General features: G+C 36.8%; 1 protein-coding gene across 1 annotated transcript; it reads left to right on the top strand.

Annotated features, from left to right (window-relative positions):
* The first annotated feature begins 532 nt into the window (after nt 1-532).
* Nucleotides 533-6080, top strand: LOC136203326 (phospholipid:diacylglycerol acyltransferase 1-like). Its single transcript, XM_065994448.1, has 7 exons — nt 533-1234; nt 2491-2713; nt 2888-3171; nt 3412-3736; nt 4363-4616; nt 5031-5523; nt 5791-6080. The coding sequence occupies exons 1-6, from the start codon at nt 798-800 to the stop codon at nt 5512-5514; spliced, it is 2007 nt and encodes a 668-aa protein (XP_065850520.1). The 5' UTR covers nt 533-797; the 3' UTR covers nt 5515-5523; nt 5791-6080.
* The last annotated feature ends 21161 nt before the right edge of the window (nt 6081-27241 follow it).

The following is a 27241-nucleotide window of genomic DNA, read 5'->3' as shown; positions in this document are numbered from 1 at the left end:
CTTTTATGTCCAGTTTCCAGTCATGTCCAGATGTATATTTGAATACCTAATTGAAATGTAAAAATGGATTAATGATTCTTATTTACGACGATAAAAAAAACATGTAACTGTATTCAAAATATAGTATTCAAGTAGATTTTTTAATTACTTATAATGAAATATTATGGTAAAAGTAGTTATATTGTAAAATATATAGTAATATAATTTTTCATACTAATTTAATTATATTTAATATATTTTTTGAGAAAATTATATTTAAAAATATTATACATGGGTGTAACACTATAGGACCAAAAAATGTTTTAAGTCAAATACAAATCGGTCCCAGCAAACTTCAGGACCGTTGGATCACGCGAACGTCCTGGCATAGTGTCTGTCCTCGCAACGCAGCAGATCGTTTCTCAAAGTTGCCAGAAATTTCATAATGAGGCCACGTATACAATTAGTATCAGTGATGGGGTCCACTTGTCAATTAGGAGTATCTTCAACTGAAACCTTTATTTAACGGAAACTTCGCTCTCCAGAACAAGACTACACTCCTATTCGCGTTTTCCCACGTCGTCCATAGCCGGCTCATATCGCGCTTTCTGCTCTCCCCTCCCCCGCCGTTCTGCTGTGCTTAAGCATGCAATAATGTCCGACTCAAATTTAGGGTTAGGGTTTGACTGTATACTCTGCTTCTAGCCGAACACACTCGGTTTCTCTCCATGAACGGAAATAAAGGAAGAAGAAGAAAAATAGCACTTCTTCATTCACTTATTTAATCGTTCCTTTGTTTTATTACCGAATACTCCGAGATGTCAATTTTAAAACGGAGGTCGAAAGTGCGGAGTTATTCAGATTTATCTGATATTCAGTACGACGACGATGATATTAAGAAAGAGAAGGAGAAGCCGAAAAGAAAGCAAAGAGGGAGGAGAGTAAAGAAATGGACCTGTGTCGACAGTTGTTGCTGGTTCATCGGTTTTATATGTTCGATTTGGTGGTTGTTGCTTTTTTTGTTCAATGCAATGCCTGCTTCTTTCCCTCAGTACGTCACGGAGGCGATCACGGGCCCGTCGACGGATCCGCCCGGCGTGAAATTGAAGAAGGAAGGCCTACGTGTGAAGCATCCGGTTGTTTTTGTTCCTGGAATTGTTACAGGTGGCCTTGAATTGTGGGAGGGGCACCAATGTGCTGATGGACTGTTTAGAAAGCGACTTTGGGGTGGGACATTTGGTGAAGTTTACAGAAGGTAATTACAAAATAATAATGACATTAAAAAGTCTACCTTCTTCTAAGAGTAACTGCTGTTCTTAATTTGATACTAATCATGCCTTTAACCGATAAATTACGTGGTTGCTTTTCTCATATTCGTTTTCATTTTTTTTAAGTTTAAGAAATTTTGCTTTAGGCAGAAGCTGTTTGGGTGGGTGAGGTTGCTTAAGGGTCATTTGGTATTAATTAATGGAATCTTGTTTGAACTAAAATAACGGCGGTTACCCAGTAACTTGTTCTAAACGTTTCTAATAGGCTAAAGTCTGAGTGTCATTGGTATCTTTTAGTAGCTTCCATGTACACAGGCATAGCAATTTGGTTCCTGGCATCTGTTTATTGCTATTTAAGTATGCTGATGGGATGAGCAGGAATCTGTGCAATCATAACACCATGTCTCCTCCCTGTCGTTGGTGCAGACATGTTGGTTCATTTGATAGTTTGAGAGCTGTTTGATAATGGTTCAAGCACTTGAGAAATGGAGACAACAGGGTCCCTGTATTCTAGAAGATATAGAGTTGATTGGTTTGAGCGTATGTTACATATTGGCGTGCAATAAGAATCTAATTCTAGCAAGAAAGTTCAGTGTTTTGGTTCTCCGAATTGTTGGAATAGCCTGCGGTACCTAGTTATTAATTTTGTGTACAAAGAGAATCAAAATCTCTAACAATATGGTCTGACTCAGGTGGGAAGTTTAGTGGACTACTACTTGTCCAATTTCTATGCGTGAGCAAACAACATGATCTAATTGTTTGTGTTGCGATTAGAAAGCTTCATTGGATAATTGAGAATCTGGTTTTTCCACATTCCTCTGTTAGATTAAAACTTATCATAATTGGGGGCACAGAATTAGGTTAGTAGATGTTCCATGCTTGCAACTGAGGACACTCTCTGATCTCTGTCTCTTCATTGGACTTTCATTTCGGCAAAAGCTGGCATGTATTACAAGGCAGAAGGCCCTTGGCAATTTTCTTATTTTTTACCTGATGATTTTGAGTGAAGCAACTATAATTTATCAAAGTATTGTTATTGTTCTGTCTTCTGTCCTCTGGAATATGATAATGTGCATAGCTGAAAAATAAGTTACTGTTTGATATAATTCACTTTTGCTGAAGCTAGTTGATGTCAATTTCTAGTATTTTCTTTAGGGATACCTATTATCTCATTAGGTTACACAATAAAGTTAGTGGAAGTGATTAAAGTTTGTTCTCCCTGTTCCTTTTTTTTTTCATGCAGACCATTATGCTGGGTTGAGCATATGTCACTAGACAATGAAACTGGACTGGACCCTCCAGGTGTCAGGATTAGGCCTGTATCTGGACTTGTGGCAGCTGATTATTTTGCGCCTGGTTATTTTGTCTGGGCAGTTTTAATTGCTAATTTGGCTCGCATTGGATATGAGGAGAAGACCATGTATATGGCCGCATATGATTGGAGATTATCATTTCAGAACACTGAGGTATGATTTTTTAAATCATTTGTTTGCTACTATTGTTTGTACTTATAATTTTTTTTTTTTTTTATGCCCACTGATACTGAAACCATCTTTCTATAAAATTTTCTCCTTCGATTTTCTTGTTTTTTTTTTTTTTTCCAATTAGCTTAGTTGTTGCTGCTTGATTCATTTGATCAGGTTAGGGACCAAACTCTAAGCAGGATGAAAAGTAATATAGAACTAATGGTGGCTACTAATGGTGGGGAAAAGGTTGTCGTTATTCCACATTCGATGGGCGTTCTATATTTTCTGCATTTCATGAAATGGGTTGAAGCACCTGCTCCTGTGGGTGGTGGGGGTGGAGCAGATTGGTGTGCTAAGCATATAAAGGCTGTGATGAATATTGGTGGGCCCTTTTTAGGTGTGCCTAAAGCAGTGTCTGGGCTTTTCTCTAATGAAGCCAGGGATATTGCTGCTGCCAGGTTTTTCTTTTAACTGCTAAAATGAAGATAGTAATGATGAAGCATTATGTTTCCCTAGTTAGATGTATATGTCCCCCACATTTTTCTTTCTAGTTATGAATTCATTTTGTAACTAATAGTTCTTTTCTTTTCTATCCATTTTTTTTTAATCTGACGTGTATAGACCAAATTATTTTTCTAAGTGATCTGTGCTACCTACCTTATTTTTGGGTCTTTGATAAAATGCTAATCGTTTTATAGGGCTTATGCACCTGTGTTCTTGGACAAGGATGTCTTTGGTCTTCAAACTCTTCAACATTTAATGCGGATGACTCGCACATGGGATTCAACCATGTCCATGTTACCAAAAGGTGGGGATACAATTTGGGGTGGGCTTGATTGGTCACCTGAAGGAATCTATAACTGTGGTGCAAAGAAACCGAAGGACAATACAACAAACTCTGCAGGTCAAACTGGAAAAGGGACTTCAAGTTTCAAAGACGGTGTGAACTATGGCCGAATTATTTCATTTGGGAAGGATGTGGCTGAGCTTCATTCATCCAAAATTGACAGGAAAGATTTCAGGGTAATATATCAATTTCAGTTTATTAATGTTAAGCATTGTATCTTATGTGTATATACCCTCATCAGTTATCACTCTCCCTCACACACTTACTCACTAGGGCTTTAAGCATCACTGCCTGCAGTGAAATTAATGTTCTATCTTGTATTCCTTCGTATTATTCTTTTTCCTATTCTCCTGACCTTAACATTTTTTCCTACTTCAATGCTGACGGCATTGCTTTTAGCCCTTCAATGTCATCTAGACTCAAAGAGGACTACATTTTGAAATAGCTTTGGTGGAAGTGCAATTCACAAATGCTAAATACATTGTCTCAGTCATCTTGCATCCTCAATTATTTTTAATTGGCAAGCATGCAGAAGCAATAATTTAAGAGGTTGATTGTTATATTAGATTTTCAGAATTTGTCACTGTTATAATCATTTCAGATCAAAACTTTTCTTTATCTTTTGATGGTTACATTGTTACAATGATATATAGGATTAGTTAGTCTCATCTGAATCCTGAATCGTGAGATGCTAGTAGCTGCTGTTATCACATTTGAATAATATTGAAGCATGTTATGGTTGAAGATTTTCAGTTACTTTTGTTATTGTTGTTATCATTATCACTGTTATTATTATATTCAGGACGCTGTTAGGGGTAACAAAGATACAGACAGCTGCGACGTCTGGACAGAGTTCCAAGAAATGGGTATTGCTGCTCTGAAAGCTGTTAAAGATTACAAAGTTTACACTGTTGATTCAATATTGGATCTGCTTCATTTTGTTGCTCCCGAGCTTATGGCACGAGGAGATGTTCATTTTTCACATGGGATTGCAGACAATTTGGATGATCCAAAATATGGACACTATAAATATTGGTCAAACCCCTTGGAAACAAAGTGAGAATTTCCACCTTCACTTTTCATGACTTTTTGCTTTTTGATTTAGTGCATTAGGATTTGGTTTAATTTTTCTGCATGGGCACAAGTTTTGTGAGCAAAACAAACTCATATATTCTGCTTCCATCAAATGCTTCTAGCTGTTTTGCATAAATTTCCTCCACAGCACTTTGAATATAACAATCATCACATGCAGAAACTGATTTTTATGCCAAATACTACATACGAATTCTCTTCAGTTCAGCTGATTATATGTAAAGCTGGTTTTTAGTCTGTCTTAATAGTTTTGTTTTTATGTCGATTATTTCTTTTATAGATAAGGTTACTCTTTATGATGTTTCCCGTCTACAACTTTCTCAAACTTTTCATGAGGTAAAGATTAGGACTGCTGAAACTTGTTTACTGCTTCTACAGATTGCCAAATGCTCCTGATATGGAGATATATTCTATGTATGGAGTTGGAATACCCACTGAAAGAGCATATGTTTACAAGCTAACTTCTACTGCTGAATGCTCTATCCCATTTCAGATAGATACCTCAGCAACAGGTGGAAGTGAGAACTCTTGTCTAAGAGACGGAGTTTTCTCCGTAAACGGGGATGAGACAGTTCCTGTTTTAAGTGCTGGTTTTATGTGCGCAAAGGGTTGGCGAGGGAAAACTAGATTTAATCCTTCAGGTATTAGTACATTCATAAGGGAATATAATCATGCCCCTCCAGCAAATCTTCTGGAGGGAAGAGGCACCCAAAGTGGTGCTCATGTAGATATAATGGGCAATTTTCAATTAATAGAGGACATTATAAGGGTAGCAGCAGGAGCTAGAGGAGAGGAATTGGGTGGAGACCAAGTTCATTCTGATATTTTCAAATGGTCTGAGATTATTGACTTGCAGCTGTAGAATCATAAGGTGAGTTTGGAGCAATTTTATACATGGCTCTACAGATGAATGAATTAGAGTATCATGATGATGCATCGATTGATAAAATATTGCCTTAGTCTCTAGCTGTACTATTATTTCAATAACTTAAGATTTTCTTTGGAAATGTTATGTCATCAGAAAGTATCTCCCGATTGGCTCCATTTATGTTTTTCTACCTTGTCATATAATTTGGATTTGTGGCAATTCATGCTTTCTTACTGTCCTTACGCGATGGTACTCATTGTATTTTGGCAGTTGAAATCATACCTCGTTAAAGCAGTTCTAGCAAACCATCAAATGCTGCCAATATCGGCGAGTGTGAGAATAATTTTTCAGCTGGCATTCAAGGAGGTATTGATAAACATTCGCAGTATTTGTTTCCTTGGTTATGCTACGAGAAAAAGAGCCAGACAATGTCTAAGAGAAGATGCTCTTCTCATGCCAATCATTCTAGGTGCAGTCAGGTTGCATGTTTGCCTGAAATTTTGGATAAACTGTGTAATTTTCTTTTAACTGTGAATGAAATGTCACAATTTTGTTGTTTTCGCGTCAATGTTTTGTGTCCTATATTAGCTAGTTTAGAGCCTAAGCGCCATTTATATATGTGAAACAACTATCTCTTTTAAGGTACCTTCTGCACTGAGTTAGGTCCAAGTTTCTCAACTTAAGTTTCTTAACACTTTGTATTAGGAGTAAATTAAGAACAAGGAAAGGAGTACAAGTTTGGTGTAATTGAATTGAATATACTGGGATGATTGTTGAAGAGAAAGATGAAGTTATTTAGAATTTATTGTGTGAATTGTAGATTACCTAGCAATTTTATATGCCCTGAAATTAGGCTGTTTCAGGACAGCAGTATTTAGTTATTTACCGTTAGGTCTAGATTTATTGAAGTTAAGTATTAAAATGCTTTGAATCTCCATCCTAAGATTCGAATAGGCCTAGATCTAACATTAAATGATCAAATATTTTGTTATGATGGATTGGAGGGATATGTTCCGTTGGAAATTAAGTGGTTAGGTGTATGAAGGTTGACAGTACATATTGGAAATTAAATTAAGTGTTTAGGCGATGAAGATTGACAATTGATGATGGAGAGATGCAGTTGCGGCGGGTTGCGGCGGGTTTGATGCTGGCAGGTCATACCTTGTGGAACATCGACTACTAATATATTAATTGGAAGATTGATGGAATAATAGTATGTTGGATGTGATTAACCACAAAACAAATCGAACACAGAAAAACATACGAACAATAAAACTAGAAAATAAAAAGAAAGAGTTAGACAAGTTTAAGGCTTGTATTAGTAGTTTCTTCAAGACTGATGGCATCACTATTGACGATCGTCTTCCAAGATAGAACAGATTACGCAAGCAATCGAACTCAAACTGTGTGTAGGCTCGTTATCACCGGAGTAGGAAAAACAAGAACATTATGAACAGATAGAGAGCATAAATATTCACATAATATTTTTATCAACAACTTTAACAGCTTTTTCAACAACTTGTGAACTTTGATAATCCATTCTATATAAATAGAACTCAAACGGATATGTCTTTTCATGAACGAACACGACTGTACGCGGACAAACACGACTGTTCACAAAGGACAAGACTGTTCATGAAAGAATGTGTTTGTTGGTATTTAAATTAATATATAATTTTATTCAAAATTTTCCAACAATCCCCCACATGAATAAAATTAGAAACGAGACGATTACGACATGGTGATAACTTTCTACAGGAGATATCTGCGTAGGATAAGTAGCTAATGTGCCTTGAACCTTTTCTTGTGAAAGTATATTTACTTTACTGGCTGACTAGTAGACTCGATGTCTTTGAACTATTCTGCCATTTGTGTAAACGATAATATACCTCACACAGATACCAACATAACGCGGTATTGGTTCTCATGGTTATGTTCGTTATGGTCATAAACATCGCCTGGTTCTGCGAGAGATTAAGAGAACTAGGCCCCACTAGTCTCCATCGAAGCGACCCCACTTCACTCTGACATAGGTGATTTATTTGTTCAGAATTTCTGACGCACAATGTATCATTAAAAGCATATAGCTTAACCTTTTTCTCGTTCGTGTCACTGTTTACATCTAGAAATGGACGAGGGTTTAACCCCCACAGTGAACGCACAAGGTTTATGCAATTAGGTTGTCCCTTTGAACCTAGATCTTGGAATCTCCAATCAACTACGTAGGGTTTTCCTTCACATAATGCCTGTTCTCTAATGGGCTTTATTCTCATTCATCATTTGGAAGCTTTTTATACCGCATATTCACCAATTGATATGATATTTTTCTTCGATTCCATCATTGTGACGTACTTATTTTAAGGCAGTTTGATTTTTACATTTTCTGTGACTTTCACAAATTAAATCTAGCCAACTAATGTTCATCTACCAGCGTCTAACTCGTCTAGATAACATCACTGCTTAGATTTGTCAATTTATGATATTTCACATTTCTAATGTAAATCAACTGTTACGCGCGAAAATATCAAATATGGAATTTTCGCATATCATCATCATCTCTAAAGAAAACATATTTTCTTTTATCACCAAGTCTTTAAAATTCATACCAATGAATTTTTCTAGACTTTTAGTGTGGCTTACACGTTGCCACTGGTTCAAGTAGGCCTAAAGCCTCTAAAGTGACCGTGTTCTTAAATCAGATTCATCTTCAATTAACGTACATGCACCAACACATACCTGTATGATTCTTAAGAAAACAAACTGTATGTCTTAAGAATGTTAGATTCTTAATAAAATAATATATCTGTCTTAAGAATGTTAGAATCTTAAGAAACAAATAGGACTCTGTCTTAAGAATGTTGGATGTGATTAACCAAAAAACAAATCGAACACAGAAAAACATACGAACAATAAAACTAGAAATTAAAAGGAAAGAGTTAGACAAATCTGAGGCATGTATTAGTAGTTTCCTTAAGACTGATGGCATCGCTATTGACGATCGTCTCCCAAGATAAAACAGATTACGCAAGCGAACTCAAACCGTGCGTAGGCTCCTTATCACCGGAGTAGGAAAAACAAAAACATTATGAACAGATAGAGAGCATAAATATCCACAGAATATTTTTATCAACAACTTCAACAGCTTTTTCAACAGCTTGTGAACTTGACAATCTATTCTATATAAATAGAACTCGAACAAATATGTCTTTTCACGAACGAACACGACTGTACACGGACAAACACGACTGTTCGTGAAAGGATGTGTTTGTTGGTATTTAAATTAATATATAATTTTATTCAAAATTTTCCAACATAGTATGTTTTGAATATTACTGTTAGTTTTTGATTTAATATGATCAATATTTTAGTCTTTTTCCATGTTGGGTATTTTAGTCTTTTCTTTACTTTCTGAATAAAGCTATACATAGCTCTTGTATTGGTATTTTGAGATATATGAAAATTGAGTAATAGTGTTTGGATATTCTCTCCAAAATCCTGTGTCTATCCTATTTCTTTTTCTACTTTTTCACATGGTATCAGAGCTTTGAGAAATCGATCTGATTATCCTTTTTCATCCTCGATTGCTTCTTCTCCTCCACTCTCGATCCAGTGCTTCTTCTCCTCTCATCTCGATCCAGTTCATCATGGATAATGATGATTTCCGCTCATTATCCCCCATAAGAACGGGACGAGATCAATCTAGGTCAGATTCAACTCTTACATCTAAACTTTTCCGATTAAACACCAATGATACGCCTGGAGCTGTTCTGGTAATTTCATCTTTAACTGGTGAGAATTATTTTGCTTGGAGTCACGCAATGCTTCTTGCGTTACGCGCAAAGAAGAAAATCGCGTTTGTACAGCAAACCGATCTTGAACCAGATGTAGATTCAGAGGAATATGAAGCTTGGGATCAGGTTGACAGCATGGTGAAATCATGAATTCTTAATTCCATGAGTAAGGAGCTTGCAGAATCATTCTTCTTTCCAACTACTTCTCGATCTCTTTGGAATGAGCTTGAGAAGCGATTTGGTACTTCTAATGGACCACAATTATACAAGCTTGCTAAAGATCTCTCTACTTTTTTTCAAGGTAATCTACCAGTCTTAAGATATTTTACAAAATTATCTCGCCTTTGGAATGAATTTGATCATCTTAGACCACCACCACTGTGCAAATATGGAGCACATTCTAAAATGATGGCTCAACAAGAGAGCGATAGATTACTACAGTTCCTTCTTGGATTGAATGATGGATATGATAACGTAAAGAATCAAATTCTTCTTCTCAAGCCTCTTCCAAATCTTAACAAGGCATATTCTATGATTATGCAAGTTGAAAAACAGAGAGAAGCCAACTCATCTCAACATATTGAAATCGCTAATTTCAGTAAGCAGTCCAATTCACAAACTATTCGAAGATCTTTTCCTTCTACTGGATCTAGCACAGCCAGTTCCACTCCTGGATCTAGCACATGATCAAATTCTACCTCTCAGAAGAAAGATTTTGTGCGAAAAGGAGACAAATATTGTGATCATTGTGATCGAACAGGACATACAAGAGAGACTTGTTTTAGACTTACTGGTTATCCAGATTGGTACAATGCAAACTTCAAGAAGGATGGGAAGAAGAAGGGGAAATATGATCAAGCTCATTGTGATGCATCTATGGAGCCATCTACAGATATCTCCGGAGGAGATGTTTCCCCTCAATTGCTTTATATATTGATTCTGCAATCTTGAAAGCACTAAAGACTCAACAAACTTGTTCTGTGCAAGATGCTTTCACACCATTTGCAGGTGTACTTGGTATGTTTCCTGACTCAACTATTAACGTAGACTTGATTGTGGATAGTGGAGCTACATCACATATGAATGGATGTTTGCATTTGTTTTCCTCTGTTTCTAAGCTAGCTAATCCTAAGTCTGTGCATCTTCCTAATGGGCATAGTGTTATGGTTGATACAGTTGGTATAGTCTCTTTTACATAGACTTTTAAGCTACATAATATCTTTTACATTCCTACTTTTAAGTACAATCTGATGTTCGTTGGTCAGTTATTGACTCAGGCTAAGGTGACAGTCCAATTTCATATTGATCATTGTGTCTTACAATCCTCTTCTACTGGCTCCTATCTAGCTATAGGATCATTTTTAAATGGACTGTATCACATATCTGCAGAGTCATTCTGTAAACTGACTCTACAAAATTATGTTTCTCCCTCTTCTCAATGTAATATTGTTTCTCAACCGCAAATTCTACAACAAGACCTATGACACCAGAGGTTAGGACATCCATCCCCTGCTCTTTTGCCTCATATTCAAGAGATTCCTTTTTACCATGACTCTCATTCCTGTCCTGTGTGTCCCATAGCTAAGCAGAAAAGGCTGTCATTTCCCATTAGCCATATCTCTACCCAAACGAAACTAGATATGTTACATATGGATTTATGGGGCCCTTATCTTAAGTCCTCATTGACTGGTGCAAATTATTTCCTTACCATAGTTGATGATCATACTAGATTCACTTGGCTGATTCTCCTTCAAAATAAAGCACATGTGTCATTTGCTATTGAAAAATTCTTAAACATGGTTTATACTCAATTCTCTAGTTCAGTCAAGGTTATTAGGACTGACAATGGCAAATAATTTTTCAATAACAATTGTTAACAACTTCTTACCAAACTAGGCATCCTTCACCAGCATAGTTGTGTTTATACTCCACAACATAATGGTGTTGTGGAGAGAAAACATCAACACATCCTAGATGTTGCCAAAGCTTTGCTCTTTCAAGCTTCAATGCCCACTCTACTTTGGGGAGAAGCAGTTACTATGGCTGCTCATCTAATCAATTTTCTTCCCAGTAAACTTTTAAAACGGTCCACTCCTTATGCTCAATTCTACTCTACATAACCACCTTACCATATTCAAGGTTTTTGGATGCCAATGTTTCCATACTATCACTCATCACAAATCAAAATTAGAGCCCAGGGCTAGTGAAGGGGTTTTTCTAGGGTATCCAGTGAATCAAAAGGGATATAAAGTATGAGATCTTACTCAAGAAAAACTCATAGTGTCTAGGGATGTTATGTTTTATGAACACATATTCCCCTATTCTATTATCAAAACATCTTCATCCTCTTCTGAAGTTCCTCTTCCTTGTCCCAATGATGACCCTATCTTCCTTGATTCTATATCTGTTCCACCACCACTACCACAACAATCTCTAATTCCCTCATAGTATATCCCTACTGATGATTCAGTTCTTTCTTCTCCTAATCCCATCGTTACAGAACCTAATTCTCCACATCTTCCTGCTGTTACAGAACATAGTCCTTCACCTCTCTCTGATTGTCAAAGACCACTAAGACAACACAAGAAGCCAGCTTGGCTCAATGATTTCATTTCTAATGTTAGTCTTCAGTCCTCTTATCCACACTTTTCATCCATTCCTGTTGGTCCCGTATAACGTGACAAGGTTAGTTCCAAGGGGGGGATAGGAACTAATTAAAATTTTGTCCATTAAGGCTGACTTCTTTTCTTTGAGAAAAGGTTTACACAGCGGCGCTAAGTAGTTTTAAGACACAAGCTTAGTCAACTAGTGACTAAGTCTGATTCTTTCATTGAGTCAGGAGATAGCACTTAAGTCTATTCCTGAACTCAGCTTCTTAGTGCACTCAACTCAGCGTGAGTTCGTTACTTAGTCAGTTTTATAGCAAGCAATATATAAAAGAGTTTAAAGGTTAGAAATATGTTACTCAGCAGACATATCCTGGTTCGGCCTCTCCGCCTACGTCCAGTCCCCGGAACTCGTTCCGAGCTTTTTGAATCCTCTACTGAGCTCTTTAAAGGTAGAGCACGAAACCTTTTACAATAGAAGCTGAGTATACAAGAGTACCTTCCTCTATACCTCTACTCACTCCTATACCTACCGCTGAGTACTATAACCGAGTACTCAGCTTCTCCTTTCTATTCTTCTAGAAATGATAAGTGTTTGTCCTAAACAATAATTGCTAAGACACTTTAGATGAATGAAATCACTCTAGACTTTTACACAAAGATTAGAATTGGTGTAAGGTTTGCTTTGCTTTTCTCACAAAACTTCAAGTATGAATTTGGTTAGCGTTTCGACTTGATTGAAGATCTGCATCGAATGAAGCATTTGAAAGGCCTATTTATAGTGACACTTCAAGCACCGGTGATTTCGAATTTCGAAATAACCGTTGTAGGCTAACGGCTTCCTGTCGCTTTCATTCTAGACGTGCTCAGTGTCGTTGGCTAATGAGATTCTTGTATCTTCTGTCTACGCCAGTGCTCAGCAGCTTTTCGTCAGATGAACAGAATGTTTCGACATTTATAGTAAAGTCTTCCAGACAGCTTACTGCGTCCTCTGAGCTTTACCCAAAGTAGAAATACTTTGTCTCTTTGTTTGTTCTGTTTTGCCGCTGACTTGTACTTCTTGTCGTTTGACTCAGCAGCTTCATCTTGAAGCAATTGATAGAAGGCTTCTCGATCCTTCTTCACGCTGAGCTAGCGCTTTGCTTAGAACGACTGCGTTTTGTCTTCCTGGGCCGTGAGGTCTTGATCTGTTGACTTGGGCTTGACTTCCTCTTATGGGCCTTTAGGCTTTTTATCTTAATGTCTTATGAATCAATTAACTCAACATTGAACAAACACATTAGTGTGAATAAATCAAAGCATTTAAATTTAATGTGTTAGAATATTTTTATCATTTACATAAATAATTTTGTCAAATCAAAATCATGTGGAAAGGTGTTTCAACAATTCCTTCCTATACTGTACCTCACATGGCTTTTTTGATCAATCTATATCAACTTAAAGAATCTAAAGATTATGAGGAGGCTAAAACTAATCCTCTATGGGTTGAAGATATGCATAAAGAATTATCAGCCCTTGAAGATAATGGTACTTGGATCCTAACTACTCTTCCTCCTTCCAAGAAAGCCATTGCCAGCAGATGGATTTTTAAAATTAAGTACAAGCCTAGTGGAGAAGTAGAGAGGTTCAAAGTAAGGCTTGTGGCCAAGGGCTATAGTCAATTGTATGGAGAAGATTACTTTGATTCTTTTAGCCCTGTAGCCAAAATAGTGACAGTTAGACTTATGCTTGCTATAGCTACCAGTAAACAATGGCCAATTCATCAATTGGATGTGAACAACGCTTATCTGCATGGGTTCATTGAAGAAGATCTTTATATGCAGCCTCCACAAGGCTATAGTAAAGCAGTGTCTGGGCAAGTGTGTAAGCTCATCAAGTCACTTTATGGGCTGAAACAAGCTGGGAGGCAGTGGAATAATGAGCTAACCAACATTTTACTCACTTTTGGTTTTCACAGATCTACACATGATCATTGTCTTTTTTTACACATTACAGATTCTTCATTCACTATTCTTGTAGTATATGTGGATGATATTCTGCTCACAAGAACTAGTTTGCAGCTTATCAATGATGTTAAGGCTTTTCTCCATGACATATTCTTCTTGATGCAGGAGTTATGGATATGCAACCTGCTTCTAGTTCTCTATCACATGGCATTATGCTCACTGATTCAGGTACTCCTTTGCCTGATCCTTCCAAATATAGAAGGCTAGTTGGTAGACTGTTGTATTTGAATTTTACAAGGCCAGACCTTACATTTGCCACTCAGCAGCTATCCCAATATATGCAAGCACATTGTAATCATCATCTGCGGGCAGCAATTCATGTTCTTAGATATTTGAAAGGAACTCTGCATCTTGGACTTTTCTACCCAGCTAGTTCTACTTTCACCCTCACAACATATTGTGATGCTGACTGGGGTACTTGTAGAAAATCTCGGAGGTCTGTCATGGGTTTTTGTGTGTTTTTGGATAAGTCTTTGATTTCTTGGAAGGCCAAGAAACAGCCTACAGTTAGCAAGTCATCAGCAGAAGCTGAATATAGAAGCATGTCAACCACAACATGTGAATTGAAATGGCTCTCATATTTGTTGACTGACTTCAGAATTGACATTACTTACGTTGTCAAGTTATTTTGTGATAACACATCTGCTATTCAAATAGCCAAAGACCCTATTGACCATGACAGAACCAAACATTTTGACACCGATGTACATATCATCCGAGAACATGTAGAGAATGGATTCCTTTGCACTATTTATGTTTCTTCAGAATGTCAACTAGTTGATCTATTCACAAAGTCTCTGTCTGCTTCACATATGTTTGATGCCTTGATCCAAATGAGATTAGTTCAATTGCCTAGTGTTTAGGCTTAAGGGGGGAGTATTAGTTTTTGATTTAATATGATCAGTATTTTAGTCTTTTCTCATGTTGGGTATTTTAGTCTTTTCTTTATTTTCTGAATAAAGCTATACAGTAAAACCTCTATAAATGCATATCATTAGGATCGGAAAAAAATATTCATTAAGCGAGATTATTTATTTATCGATAAATATTCATTAGATATGTAATTATATTGTTTAGGAAATATATTATTTGATTGATTTGTAATTATCACATTAGCGTAATTACAAATCAATCAAATAATTATAGGCATAATTATAGGTACAATTATAGGTGTTGTTTTTTTTGTAAACTCTTGGGTATATATATATATATATATTGTGTGTAATTTAATAATTATTACTTTATATTTTCATTGGGCCCTTAAGGATTTAAATATTTTTTATTACTTAATGCATTTAGCGAGGTTATTACTTTAGTCCATTGGCCCAAGTCGGGACCGGAAGAATTTATTATATAATCGAGATTATTACTTTATCGAATATTCATTTATCGAGGTTTAACTGTATATAACTCTTGTATTGGTATTTTGAGATATATGAAAATTGAGTAATAGTGTTTGGCTATTCTCTCCAAAAACTCGTGTCTATCCTATTTCTTTTTCTACCTTTTCACCATTACCATATGCCATGAAATAATTATAATAATAATAAAAGGATAATACCATGACATGTCCATGTTAACTATAGCCAAAATAGGATTGTATTATTTATAACTGTACACTAGAAGGTGCCTTCAGTTCTGGGAATTTATTTATTTTCGTGGATGAAATGATGTTTATTTATATTTATGGATGAAACGATGTAAAATTGTTCAAAATTAAAAGCACACTAAAGTTCCAAAGTAATTGCAATAAACATAAAAGTGAAATAGTGAACAAAGCATGCTTCCAAATCGTTGAACCTGCCAACATTAAGGCGGTGTTTGGTTCACAGGGGGTAAGGAAAAAGGAATCAAGAAAGGGAAACTAAAGGAAAGGAATGAGCATTCATACCCCTGTGTGTTTGGATATGTTTAGGAAAGGGAATGCAATTCCACCCTATTCCCTTTGTGGATGTTTGGTTCAAATAGGGAATCAAAACTATTTTTTTTTTAATTTCATATATAATCAAAAAAAAATTCAACTTTTTTACTATAGTTTCCATAAAACGTGAAATAACTTCATATATAATCCCAAACAATCCAAAACGTCACTCACTTGCTACCTTTATTGATAATAATATAAAGTTCATAAAAGTTAAAATTAATCAAAGAAAATGCATAAATATTATATTTAAAAAGAAAATAATTATTTTAAAATAATTAAAAATAAATATTAAAACTGAATAATATGATAAAAGAAAAAAAATTTGGTCAAAATTATTTTTCAGGGTAAAAAGGTAAAAATAAATAATTATAAGGATCAAAAGTGAAATTAATCTAGTGATAAAAAAATATAAATAAAAAAAATATAATGATTAAACAAAAATAAAAAAAAGTAAAATTTAGTCAAAAAATATTTTTTGAGTAAAAAAATTAAAAATATATAACAAAAATAAAATTAATCCAAAGATAAAGAAATGTAAAAATAAAAAAATATAGAGACCAAAATAAAAATAAAAAATAAAATAGAGAGTAAAGTAGAATTTTATAAGGAGTGTAGGTTAGAAAGAGAGAGGAAAGGAAATAGAAAACCTTAAGTGGGGAATGAGTTAGAGGAGTTAGGGGTAAACCCAAAATTAAAAAAAGGTAAATGGAATCATTTAATTAGCAAAACAAACACCAACAAAGGGAATGAAGCCTACCATTTCCCTTACCCTTTCTTGAAACCTCCAAACCAAACGCCCCCTAGATAATATGCATATAAGAAAGAAGGATGTGAAAATATGTATAAAGGACTACATTGAAAATGCAAAACCACTCAAACCAATTGTTTATGAAGCAGGTTGTCCAACGACTTGTTTGAAGATCACCAAGTAGATCTGTATAAAATAAGGTAAGACGTCCTGTTAACGACGGAAAAGAAAGGAAAAAAAAAAGAAAAAAAGAAAAAATTAAGATTAAGATGTTTGCCTATATTGGAATAGGGATAGAGATAGGGATAAAGGTTGGGATAGGGATAAGGATAAATAGTTGGGATAAGGATAAAAATATGATAATCGAGAATTATTATTCAATGTTTGGTACGTGAGATAGAAATGGAGATAAAATAATACATTTTACTATTTTAATTTTATTTAAACTACATAACATTAATTTGAGGGATAAGATGGACTTTTCCATCCTATTAAAATCACATGAGTTTATCCCACCTCCTTATACCACCCCCTGGGTATAGGATTTGAGGGATAAGAAGCTTATCCCTCATCCGTCTCACTCTTCAATCTCCCAAACAAACACGGGATAACTTATCTCGTGTTTTTTTTATCCCTATCCCACCTCCTATATCCCTTCTAACAAACACCACGTACATGTTTTGTTTTCTTTTAAATTTTCATTGGTGTATTTATTCACTAAAGGTTGGTAGTTTTTAAATTCAGAACTTGTTTCTTAGGTGATGGTTTGGTACAATGAAATACACGAGGCGACGTGGAGAGCGATACTTGGTATTTCTTTTATGGCTTAATAAATCATTTGCCCTCTGAACTTATTTAAAAAGCTTGATTAGCCCCTAAACTTTGAAAATGTCCGGATAGCCCTCTGAACTTGCATAAAATATTCAGTTAGCCTCATAAAATGTAATCAATTGATCACTCTATTGCAAAAAAGTAAACCAAATGCGAAATATATATGTATTCCCCGAGTCTTAGAAAAAGTAAAACGACCAAAATTGGGATATATGGTTCTAATATTAGATAAGATAAGTTTTATAGTTCAACAAGTAATAACTTTCTTTTTAATCTATTTTTGAATTATGTAATAATATTCTAAGATGCGTGTAATACATCTCTCGCATTTAACTTACTTTTTTTGCGACCGAGTGATCAGTTGATTATATTTTATGCAAGTTCAGAGGGCTAACTGAACATCTTATACAAATTCAAGGAGCTATCGGAACACTTTGAAAGTTCAGAGAGCCAATCAAACTTTTTGAACAAGGCAAATGATGTATTAAGCCCTCTTTTATTCTGAGAGTTAGCAAAGCCTCTTTAAAAATATAGATAATCTTAGATGTTTTCACCGGATCACTAAATTGCTAACTTGTATTTGAAAAAACAATTAGTACTATAATTTTTTGCCATGGTCAAAGTATTTTTTGACACCACTAATTAAATAATAAGACCATGTAACAGGTACACCATGTAACATGTAATTTGTTAATGAATTTACAATTTTGCACCATAATTAATCATCAAAAATTTGAATGCTACTTTTACAACGCAGACATGCTCATTACCACTAATCTTTATTCGGATCAACTTCTTTGATTTTAGCTTTATAGGCGAATTTGATCTCCTGCAATAATGATTGAACTCTTTAATTTTTTTTTTTCAAGTTTTTAATATTATATTTATCACAAAATAATCGTGTGAACTAAGTGTATTTATGCAAATCTTATCAGTATGAATGACAACCTACACCAGTTCCCAATTGTTGTCATGTTGGGTTCTTCCTCCGATTTAATGTTTATTTAATACTTTATAAGAGATTGTCATGGTTTTATGAAGGAAAGGATAAAGCTTTGTTAACTTTGTAATGTAAAACGTGAATGAATTGTGGGATAATTACTAATCTAACCCAATGAAGGACCCCACTTTACATATCTAACCCACCTTCCTTTCATTTTACCAAATTAGACAAATAAACCCATTTTGGACAAAACTACCCTTGTTCTCATATAACAACCATCGCCTCTTTCCCTTTCATTTACTTTCACATTCTCACAGCAAAATTCATCAACTCAACCCAAGATCTAAAGACATCCATACCCCATTCAAATTCATGTAAGTATCATTCCTTCATTTTTCATTCACATTACTAGAAATATACAGTTGGTATGCGAATACATTTGCTTGAATCTTGACATTTTCCGATTCCGCCATTGTCTCTCGATGTGTCGCATTCTGGTGCTCAAATGCGACACAGAGAATCAAATGTGACAAGGACTAACATATAGCTTGTCGCATTCATATCCATGTCGCATTTGCGGTCGCATTTGGCGGTCGCATTTGATGTAGCATGTCGCATTTGGCCGTCGCATTTTGGCATAGCTTATCGCATTTGAGTCGCATTTTGGTGTATCATGTCGCATTTGAGCATCATTTACATATGGATTGGCTTTATTATGTTTTGATCACGTGTCCATTTTACTAAATGTAGAAGTATGTCAACCAAAGAGAGGTGTACGTGTTTTTTATCTTGGAACGGACTGTGGACCACAGAAGGAACTGTGATGACATATGTGGGTGGTAAAGCGAAGTTGTTGGTTTTGCCAACAGATATTGACTTGCAAAAGTTGAAAGAGAAAGTTTATGGTGCACTTCGCGTTGACTCAACCTCGTATGATCTCCAAATGTCCATGCAGGCGACATATGGTCCAAATAAACTGCGTGGTGGGATAGCAGATATTGATGACGATGAAGATGTCATGGGATTCATAGAGTATTGTCGAATGAATCCGACCGATTTGATTCCATTGTATGTTACTCTAAACATGCGAACAATACAAGCTTCAGCATTGCGACCTAACAAGGATGGGCATGTTGGTCAAAGCAAACCAACGGAAGTAGTAAGTAATGATCCCACCATCGAACTGGATGCTCCTATACATGGTAAGGATGACAACGATTGTGGAAATGGTATCGATGATTATATGAATAATGATAATCATGATCATTATGATGAGCATTATGATAATGATTATTGTTACGATAATGGTGACAATGTGGAGAATGAAGATACCACTCAGAATGAAATTCATTTTAAAAGTGTTCATGAAACAGTTAAGCAATCTGAATGCGTCCAACGTATCCCATATGAGGATGGCGATAAAGATAGAATGAAAAGGATGACTGATCCATTTCGATGGTGTCCAAAGCCATGCAATGCGCCCGTGAATATGATTGCACCTAAACAATCAAATGGAGGTACTACTTTGAGGGTCAATGATATATTTTCAAACAAAGTTGAATTGCAAGATTCACTTGGAAAATATGCAATTGAAAATTCGTTTGAATGGAAGGTTTACAAATCAAACAAGTCTTTGTTTGAGGTGAAATGTAAGGATGTGGGCAAATGTAAATGGAGGGCTAGAGGGATCGTCATTCCAGGTTCCAATTTGTTCAGGCTTTCAAGAATAGATGGTATGGACATGCACGCTTATGGGAGAGATCAGATATGTCCGCACCATAGGCAAGCGGGGAAACGTGTTGCAGGGATACTACTCCGAAGCAGGTTTGATTTGGAAAATCAGGTGCATCGACCAAAGGATATTGTTTTCGATTTTGAACGAGATTTTTCCGTTAATCTCTCTTATATGCAAGCTTGGAGAGCAAGACACTGGGCATTGGAAGCACAAAGTGGTTCGCCGGAGGAATCGTTCATGTTGTTGCCGGACTACTGTGAGATGTTGAAAAATACAAATCCGGGTACCGTGACACATATCGAGACAGATGATGATGATTAATTTAGATTTTTCTTTATGGCTATGGGTGCATCATTGAGAGGTTTTAAACTACATATTCGACCTGTCATTGCCATTGATGGAACTTTTCTAAAAGGTAAATATCCCGGCATATTATACATTGCAGTTGGTATTGATGCGAACAAAATGATCTTTCCTGTTGCATTTGGAGTTGGACCGAAAGAAAGTAATGAATCATGGCTCTGGTTTTTCAATAAATTGAAAGAGTGTCTGAATGATGTTGAAGATCTAGCCATTATATCAGATCGGAACCAAAGCATTATACATGCAGTTAGTTTGGTTTTTCCTAATGCTGTTCACGGGGCGTGTGCTCGTCATCTGCAACAAAATGTTAAGGCCAAATTTCGTGGAATTCGTAAGATAGATGAGGCATTTTGGAAATGTGCAAAATCCTATCGGGTATCTGATTTTGAGGAATCCTTTGCAATACTTCGTTCACTACATTCCGGTGCTGCCGAATATTTACTGCAAGCTGGAAAAGAGAAATGGTCCCGTGCATTCTTCTGTGGTCGTCGGTATAACATTATCACGACGAATGTCGCAGAATCATTCAACGCGTTAATGGTGGAGGCTAGACGTCTACCAATCACAATGTTGGTAGAGTTCATACGCATGACACTACAAAAATGGTTTTACGAGAGACGTACAGAAGCAGATTATAAATGTGTATTCTATTTTATTTTATTTTATTTATACATACGTAATTATTTACGAGATTAATATGTTTCTGCAGAAGAACGTGTGGGCTATTTGGCAAGGAAGCCGGAAGAAAAGATGATAAAGCGTGTAGGGGCAGCGATACGTTGTTCATATTTCCCTGTGGATAATCACACCTTTCAAATCGGTGATCGGGTTAAGGGTGGACTTGTTAATTTAAATGTAGGAACATGTACGTGCAGGAAATGGCAACTAGCCCAATTTCCATGTGAACACGTATGCAAAGTTGCTTCCAAACATAGGATGGATAACGCCTATAGGTGGGTGCATCGCTACTACACCAACGAGTCACTTAAGTTGGCATGGGGTGAGTCGATATATCCACTTGGTCATCAATCAGAATGGAAAGTGAACGAGAATCCTATGAAAGTGCTTCCTCCTAAGAAGGAGGGGCGGTCTGCTGGTCGACCAAAAGGTCAAAAAAGAAGGCCATCCGTGGGTGAAGATGTAATTCGCACAAGGTGTAGCAGATGCGGAAACATCGGTCATAATCGTTTGAATTGTCCATCCATGCTTCCAAACACTACTCGGCTTCCTAGTGTAATCTCAAGTTCAGCAAGTTGTTCTAACACTACTACCTCGAAGCATTTATGATCGAGTTGATTAATATCATTTGTCTTTAGCATGTGCTTGTTTTAATACTGTATGATTCTATTGGGGACAAACAAATTTATCTTGTATTTTACGCGACAATACTTTAGCTTGTTTGAATACTTCGTGTCGCATTTGAGCGCATTCCATTCAAATGCGACAAGGTTTACAACAATCCTAGTCGCATTTGTGTGTTGAATGCGCTCAAATGCGGTTCAGCAAATTCCTTGTGTGAATACTTCGTGTCGCATTTGAGCGCATTCCATTCAAATGCGACAAGGTTTACAACAATCCTAGTCGCATTTGTGTGTTGAATGCGCTCAAATGCGGTTCAGCAAATTCCTTGTGTGAATACTTCGTGTCGCATTTGAGCGCATTCCATTCAAATGCGACAAGGTTTATAACAAATATTACATAAATATTACATATATAACAAGATCATGCATCAGATTACAATATCATTTGAAGTCTAACAAACGTCCATGAAACAACTCAACCGTAAGTCGTAAACGAAAGAAAGTGCCATCCGTAGAATTGTATGGATATACATAAGAGTCGTCATATGGGAGATCATGTAATCCACTTAAGAATTGTGCGTTTATGCAAGTCCAAACGCCACAGTTATTTGAGCCGGACATTTGTTGTGGCACCCCTGGAACTCTACTCCAAGTGATCATCCGTCGCACATTTTCCCGTCCATCTACGAAATAGCCACTCAATTCCATTACTCTAACAATGACTTGCAAGGGTGTTTGGAGGACCGCATCCAAAGGTTGCTCCGACATGTTTGATACAAGACTGTCATATATATATAAGTGCATAGACCGTAACTCTAACACTCCTAGGATCCAGTGCTCTTGCTTGTAATTTATCGGAATAAACACTCTCTTCACTATGTGCCAAAGGCGTACAAAATTATCTGCATCACCTTTTACTCTTCGTACGAAATAGTCTTCACTATCCCACCCCGGTTCATTGAACCCCCTCACAAACATGGCTTGGCACATACATCCAACAAAGTCAGTATCAACAGTAGTCCATTCTGCAGCCACATCGGTTTGTACTGACTGTCGTCTCAGTAAATACAGCCAACCATTGATATGCTACAACAAGATAATGTAAACATTTAATACAGTAAAAGTCACATCATTAAAAATGAATAGGATATATTGGATTGATTAATGTTACCTCATTCCAGATATACGTCCCCACATCCCGAAGTGTATTGAAATATTTTGCATCTAAACTGTATATTTCTAAACCTTTCAAACGTATTCCCTCAGTTGATTCAGGCCCGTTGATCCACGCTTCTAGCTCCTCTATCAAACATGCATCTATTCGGTGGCGCTGATCATCAACATTACAAATAGCTGGTCTTTCCTCAAATCCGGACTTGATTTGGCCACCATATAATGCTACTGGATCGGTGTACTTTAATGGATCGGTCCACGGTGAATTCAAATACTTGCTAATCTTAGCAACCCGTTTACCTTTTCCACGTGCTACTCCTTTTCCACGTGCTGCTCCTTTACCTCTAACTACGCCTCCACCTCGGGTTGGAACTATACCTCCTCGAGTATTTTCCTTAACTTCATCTTTCCCGGTTCCTCTACCTTTATCTTCTTTTGGAGCAACCACCTACAAAGGAAAAACATGGTAATGAATAATTCATCCTTGAAGCTGTAATTCAACCTCTTGTCGCATTGAAGAGAAATGCGCTCCAATGCGACAAGCTATAGTGCAACATCTTGTCGCATTGGAGATGAATCCGCTCCAATGCGACAAGCTATAATGTAACATCTTGTCGCATTAGAGCGCATTCCACAATAGAATGCGACCCAGAGATACGATATGTATAAATTCAACCAACTTGTACCTCTTGCTGCAACTTTGGTGCCACTTTCTCAGGCACAGAATCACATAGATGGACAACCTCATCAACCTCCTCATCGCCCCTGGTCAAATCATCTTGAACCATAGCTGCCTCTTGTTCCTTTCCATCTTTCATCGGCTCCTCTCGGACCATCGGCTCCTCCCGAACTTTACTGGTCTCAGCCTCCTCATTCTCCACATTAGCACTGGGTCGACCCATCGCCTTTAATTCTTTTATATCCCCCTCAATCAATGATACCCGTTCATCTAGGTTGCCCAACCTACTGTCGACCTTGCTAAATTGTCCCTTGCACCACCTATGATGCCTATTGTTAGACGAGGTGCCGCGGCCTAATCTCCCGGGCGGACCGGGGGGTGGACACCTCATGGCGACATAAGCGGTGATTGTCGCCGAAAGCAACCAATCGTGGAATCAAGCTGCTCGGCAGGACCGGAGCTCGGAGATATGGAAGAGTCGCCACCCACGAATGGGAAAATGAACACCGATCCCTTGCGGGAGACCGGTGTGGGTTTGGGAAACTTAGGTACGAGCCGAGAAGGCTAGCTCCTTTCCGGAGAAAGGCTACTAGGCACCCCGACATCGCCCGGTTATGAACCACCGACCTCCTACTCAGCATGTTAGGCGATAACGGACTAATCGTATATTTCTTTAAGTTTAAAATTATTTGAAACCTTTTCTTTCTCGTTTTGAAATCCGTTTTAAGCATACATTATTGAAAAGCCACTTTAGTAAAGAATCACTCATTTACATCAGTTCAATATACATAGGAAAGAGAGGGGGAGAAGGAAGAATTGATTTATTTGTAACGTGATTTATGCTTCGTGTTACATACTAATTCTATACTAATTCACTTCCCCAAAACGAGTTTATTTACATGGTTCGTACCTTAATCGCCGTTGGAACGATTTAGGTACGTTTCAAAACCCCGTTTAATGATGTTCACTCGAATCGCCGTTGGAACGACTCGGGCGTTTGAAAATGTTGGGATAAAAGCCTTTGATAAGAAAACGTGGTTAAACATACAAGTCAATTTTATTTTGTACAAATCCTTTAAGAAAACGATTCAAAACTTCATTATTTACGATGAAAACGATTTTAATTACAAGGTTCACTTAATCCGTCGTTGGAACGGATTAAGGTTTTAAAACGTGATGTTTTGGAAATGATTTAAAGATGTCAAGAAAACGTTATTTACACTTTGAGAACCTCTAGAAAAGCTTTAATTTAAACCAACCAATTAAACTCTCTTTTTGTGATTTTATTTTTCCCTTTTCACTCAATTAGTCCTTAACATTATTATAATTACAACAATAAACCAACTAACACAAAATTTCTCAATTGAAACCCATTTTAAAACCATGTCCCCAAATGTCACAAAAAAAAAAAGAATAAGGAAGAAACATATACATAATTATATACATATATTTGAAAATAATGGTATAAACATAATTTAGGAAACTAAATAAAGAATATCACCCAATAGCTAAATATATACCTAATAATGAAAATAAGAGATACTAGATATACTTTTACCTTACTAAAAAGATATGTAAAATAATAAACAAAATTCATTGTTAATAAGAAAATAAACTTTATATCCCAAAATGACTATTGTAATATATAGAAAATAACTTTCCCAAATATACATTAACATCAAAATGACTCCTAATTATCCTCAAAATATCTACTACTTAGTTACCTCAAAATACCCAAGTAAATAACATTTTAAAATAAAACCCAATATAATTTGAATGAATGAAAAAAAGAAAATATATATACATATAATTTATCAAATCCAATTAATGAAAAATAATTTATAAACACATTAAATAACTATATGTATAAGGTATTTAAAAATAACTTGAAAGTAAATGTTACATAATAACACATATATATACAAAGGACCAAAAGCTTAAAAGTTAAGAAACAGGGACCAAAACAGCATTTTTTACATTCTGGCAGATTTACCGACGGAAAATCCGTCGGTAAACCGCAATTAGTGACAGAAACGGTAAATTACAGCAGCACTCCAATTGTTTCCAGATTTATTCAAAAGCTTTAAATTAAGTCTAATTCAATTGTTTTGAATTTTCCGAACTACCAAAAATGGATCATAGTCAATAACGGAAGTTCCTAAAACGACGTTTTTATTTTAAAACATTATTTGGAAATTTCTTTAAATTAAAAACTTATAATTACAACGTTTTCAATACCCGAACTACCTTTTTATCGGATCACGGTTCGTATTGGGATATCAAAACGAGGTTTTTTATTTTAAATCAAAACCCAATTTTATTCAACACGAGATGAAAATTAAATAAATACCCAAAATTAAATAAAAAGTGATAAAATAAATGAATGACTAAATAAATAAAAACATAACATAAAAATAAATAGAAGAAGGAAATAAATTAAGTAAAATAAAAGAGTCTAGTCCTCGGATAATACCTTAAATTCGGTATTGACGGTTGACGTCGATTGATTCCACGAATCGTGCTTCCCGATGTTTTTGATAAAATTTTAACTTTTAGGAGATTTGGAATTTTTAGGAAAAAAATGTTTTTTCCCAAAAAATAAATTTTCTCTCTCTAAAAATGTCTAGAGTGAGAAAATCCTTCCCAAAAAAAGGCTCCCTCACAAATGCATGGGGATCCGTGCCTTTTATAGGCATCGGATCCCCGGAGAAAATGGGCGACGCCCGAGCAAGATCGAGCGTCGCCCAAAAGGGTTGGGCGGCCGCCCAAGCCACGTTGGGCGGCCGCCCAACCTCTGTTGGGTTATCGCCCAACGGCTGCCGGACGCGCTCGCCCGACGCCTGCCGGGGCGCGTCTCGCGCTGTCGGGCGCACACGCCCCGTGGCTGTCGAGCGCGCGCTCTGCGCCGCCGAGCTCGTACGTCCAACGGACGTCAAGCGCGTGCCACTCGTAGTCGGACGCGTGTGTCCAGCGGACGTCGAGCGCGCGCCCCGTGCTGCCGGGCGAGCGTCCGACTGTCGTTGGGCGCGCGTCGGCTGTCGCTAGGCGCTCGCACCGCGCCGCTGGGCACCCGCGAGCCGCCCAATCGACGACTGCGACCCAGTGCAACTTCTCCTTCCTTGTTATATATTATATATTTTTTGTTTTTAAAACTTCCGGAACCAACCGTTTCAACCGTCTTGTTTACAGGTTTTCGTCACAGGTCCTCCGACTCGGTGTCTACAGTTGCCCATACTTTCCTATTTTGACAGTGATGTGTGTGTTTTGAAAACGGTTTTTGCTAACGCAACACATGCAATGTAAAACATATAAAAGTAAAAGACACGTAAAGAGTAGGAGGAAGAATACCTGACCTTCGCGCTGCGCGTTTCGGTGTCGTTCTCCGATTCTTTCCAGCCTCACCTCTGAATCGGCCGTCGGTGGATGTATTCTCTCGGAATCTAGCGTACGTTGACTGTGGGTAAAATTGGCTCGAAAGCAACCTCGGTCGTGGATCGTAGGTAAGATGGCTAAAAAGCTACCTCGGTCGTGAACCGTAGGTAAGATGGCTAAAAAGCTACCTCGGTCGTGAACCGTAGGTAAGATGGCTAAAAAGCTACCTCGGTCATGAACCGTAGGTAA

Source organism: Euphorbia lathyris, chromosome 8 (assembly GCF_963576675.1).
Source record: "Euphorbia lathyris chromosome 8, ddEupLath1.1, whole genome shotgun sequence".
Lineage (NCBI taxonomy): Eukaryota > Viridiplantae > Streptophyta > Magnoliopsida > Malpighiales > Euphorbiaceae > Euphorbia > Euphorbia lathyris.
This window is presented reverse-complemented; position numbering and strand designations above follow the sequence as displayed.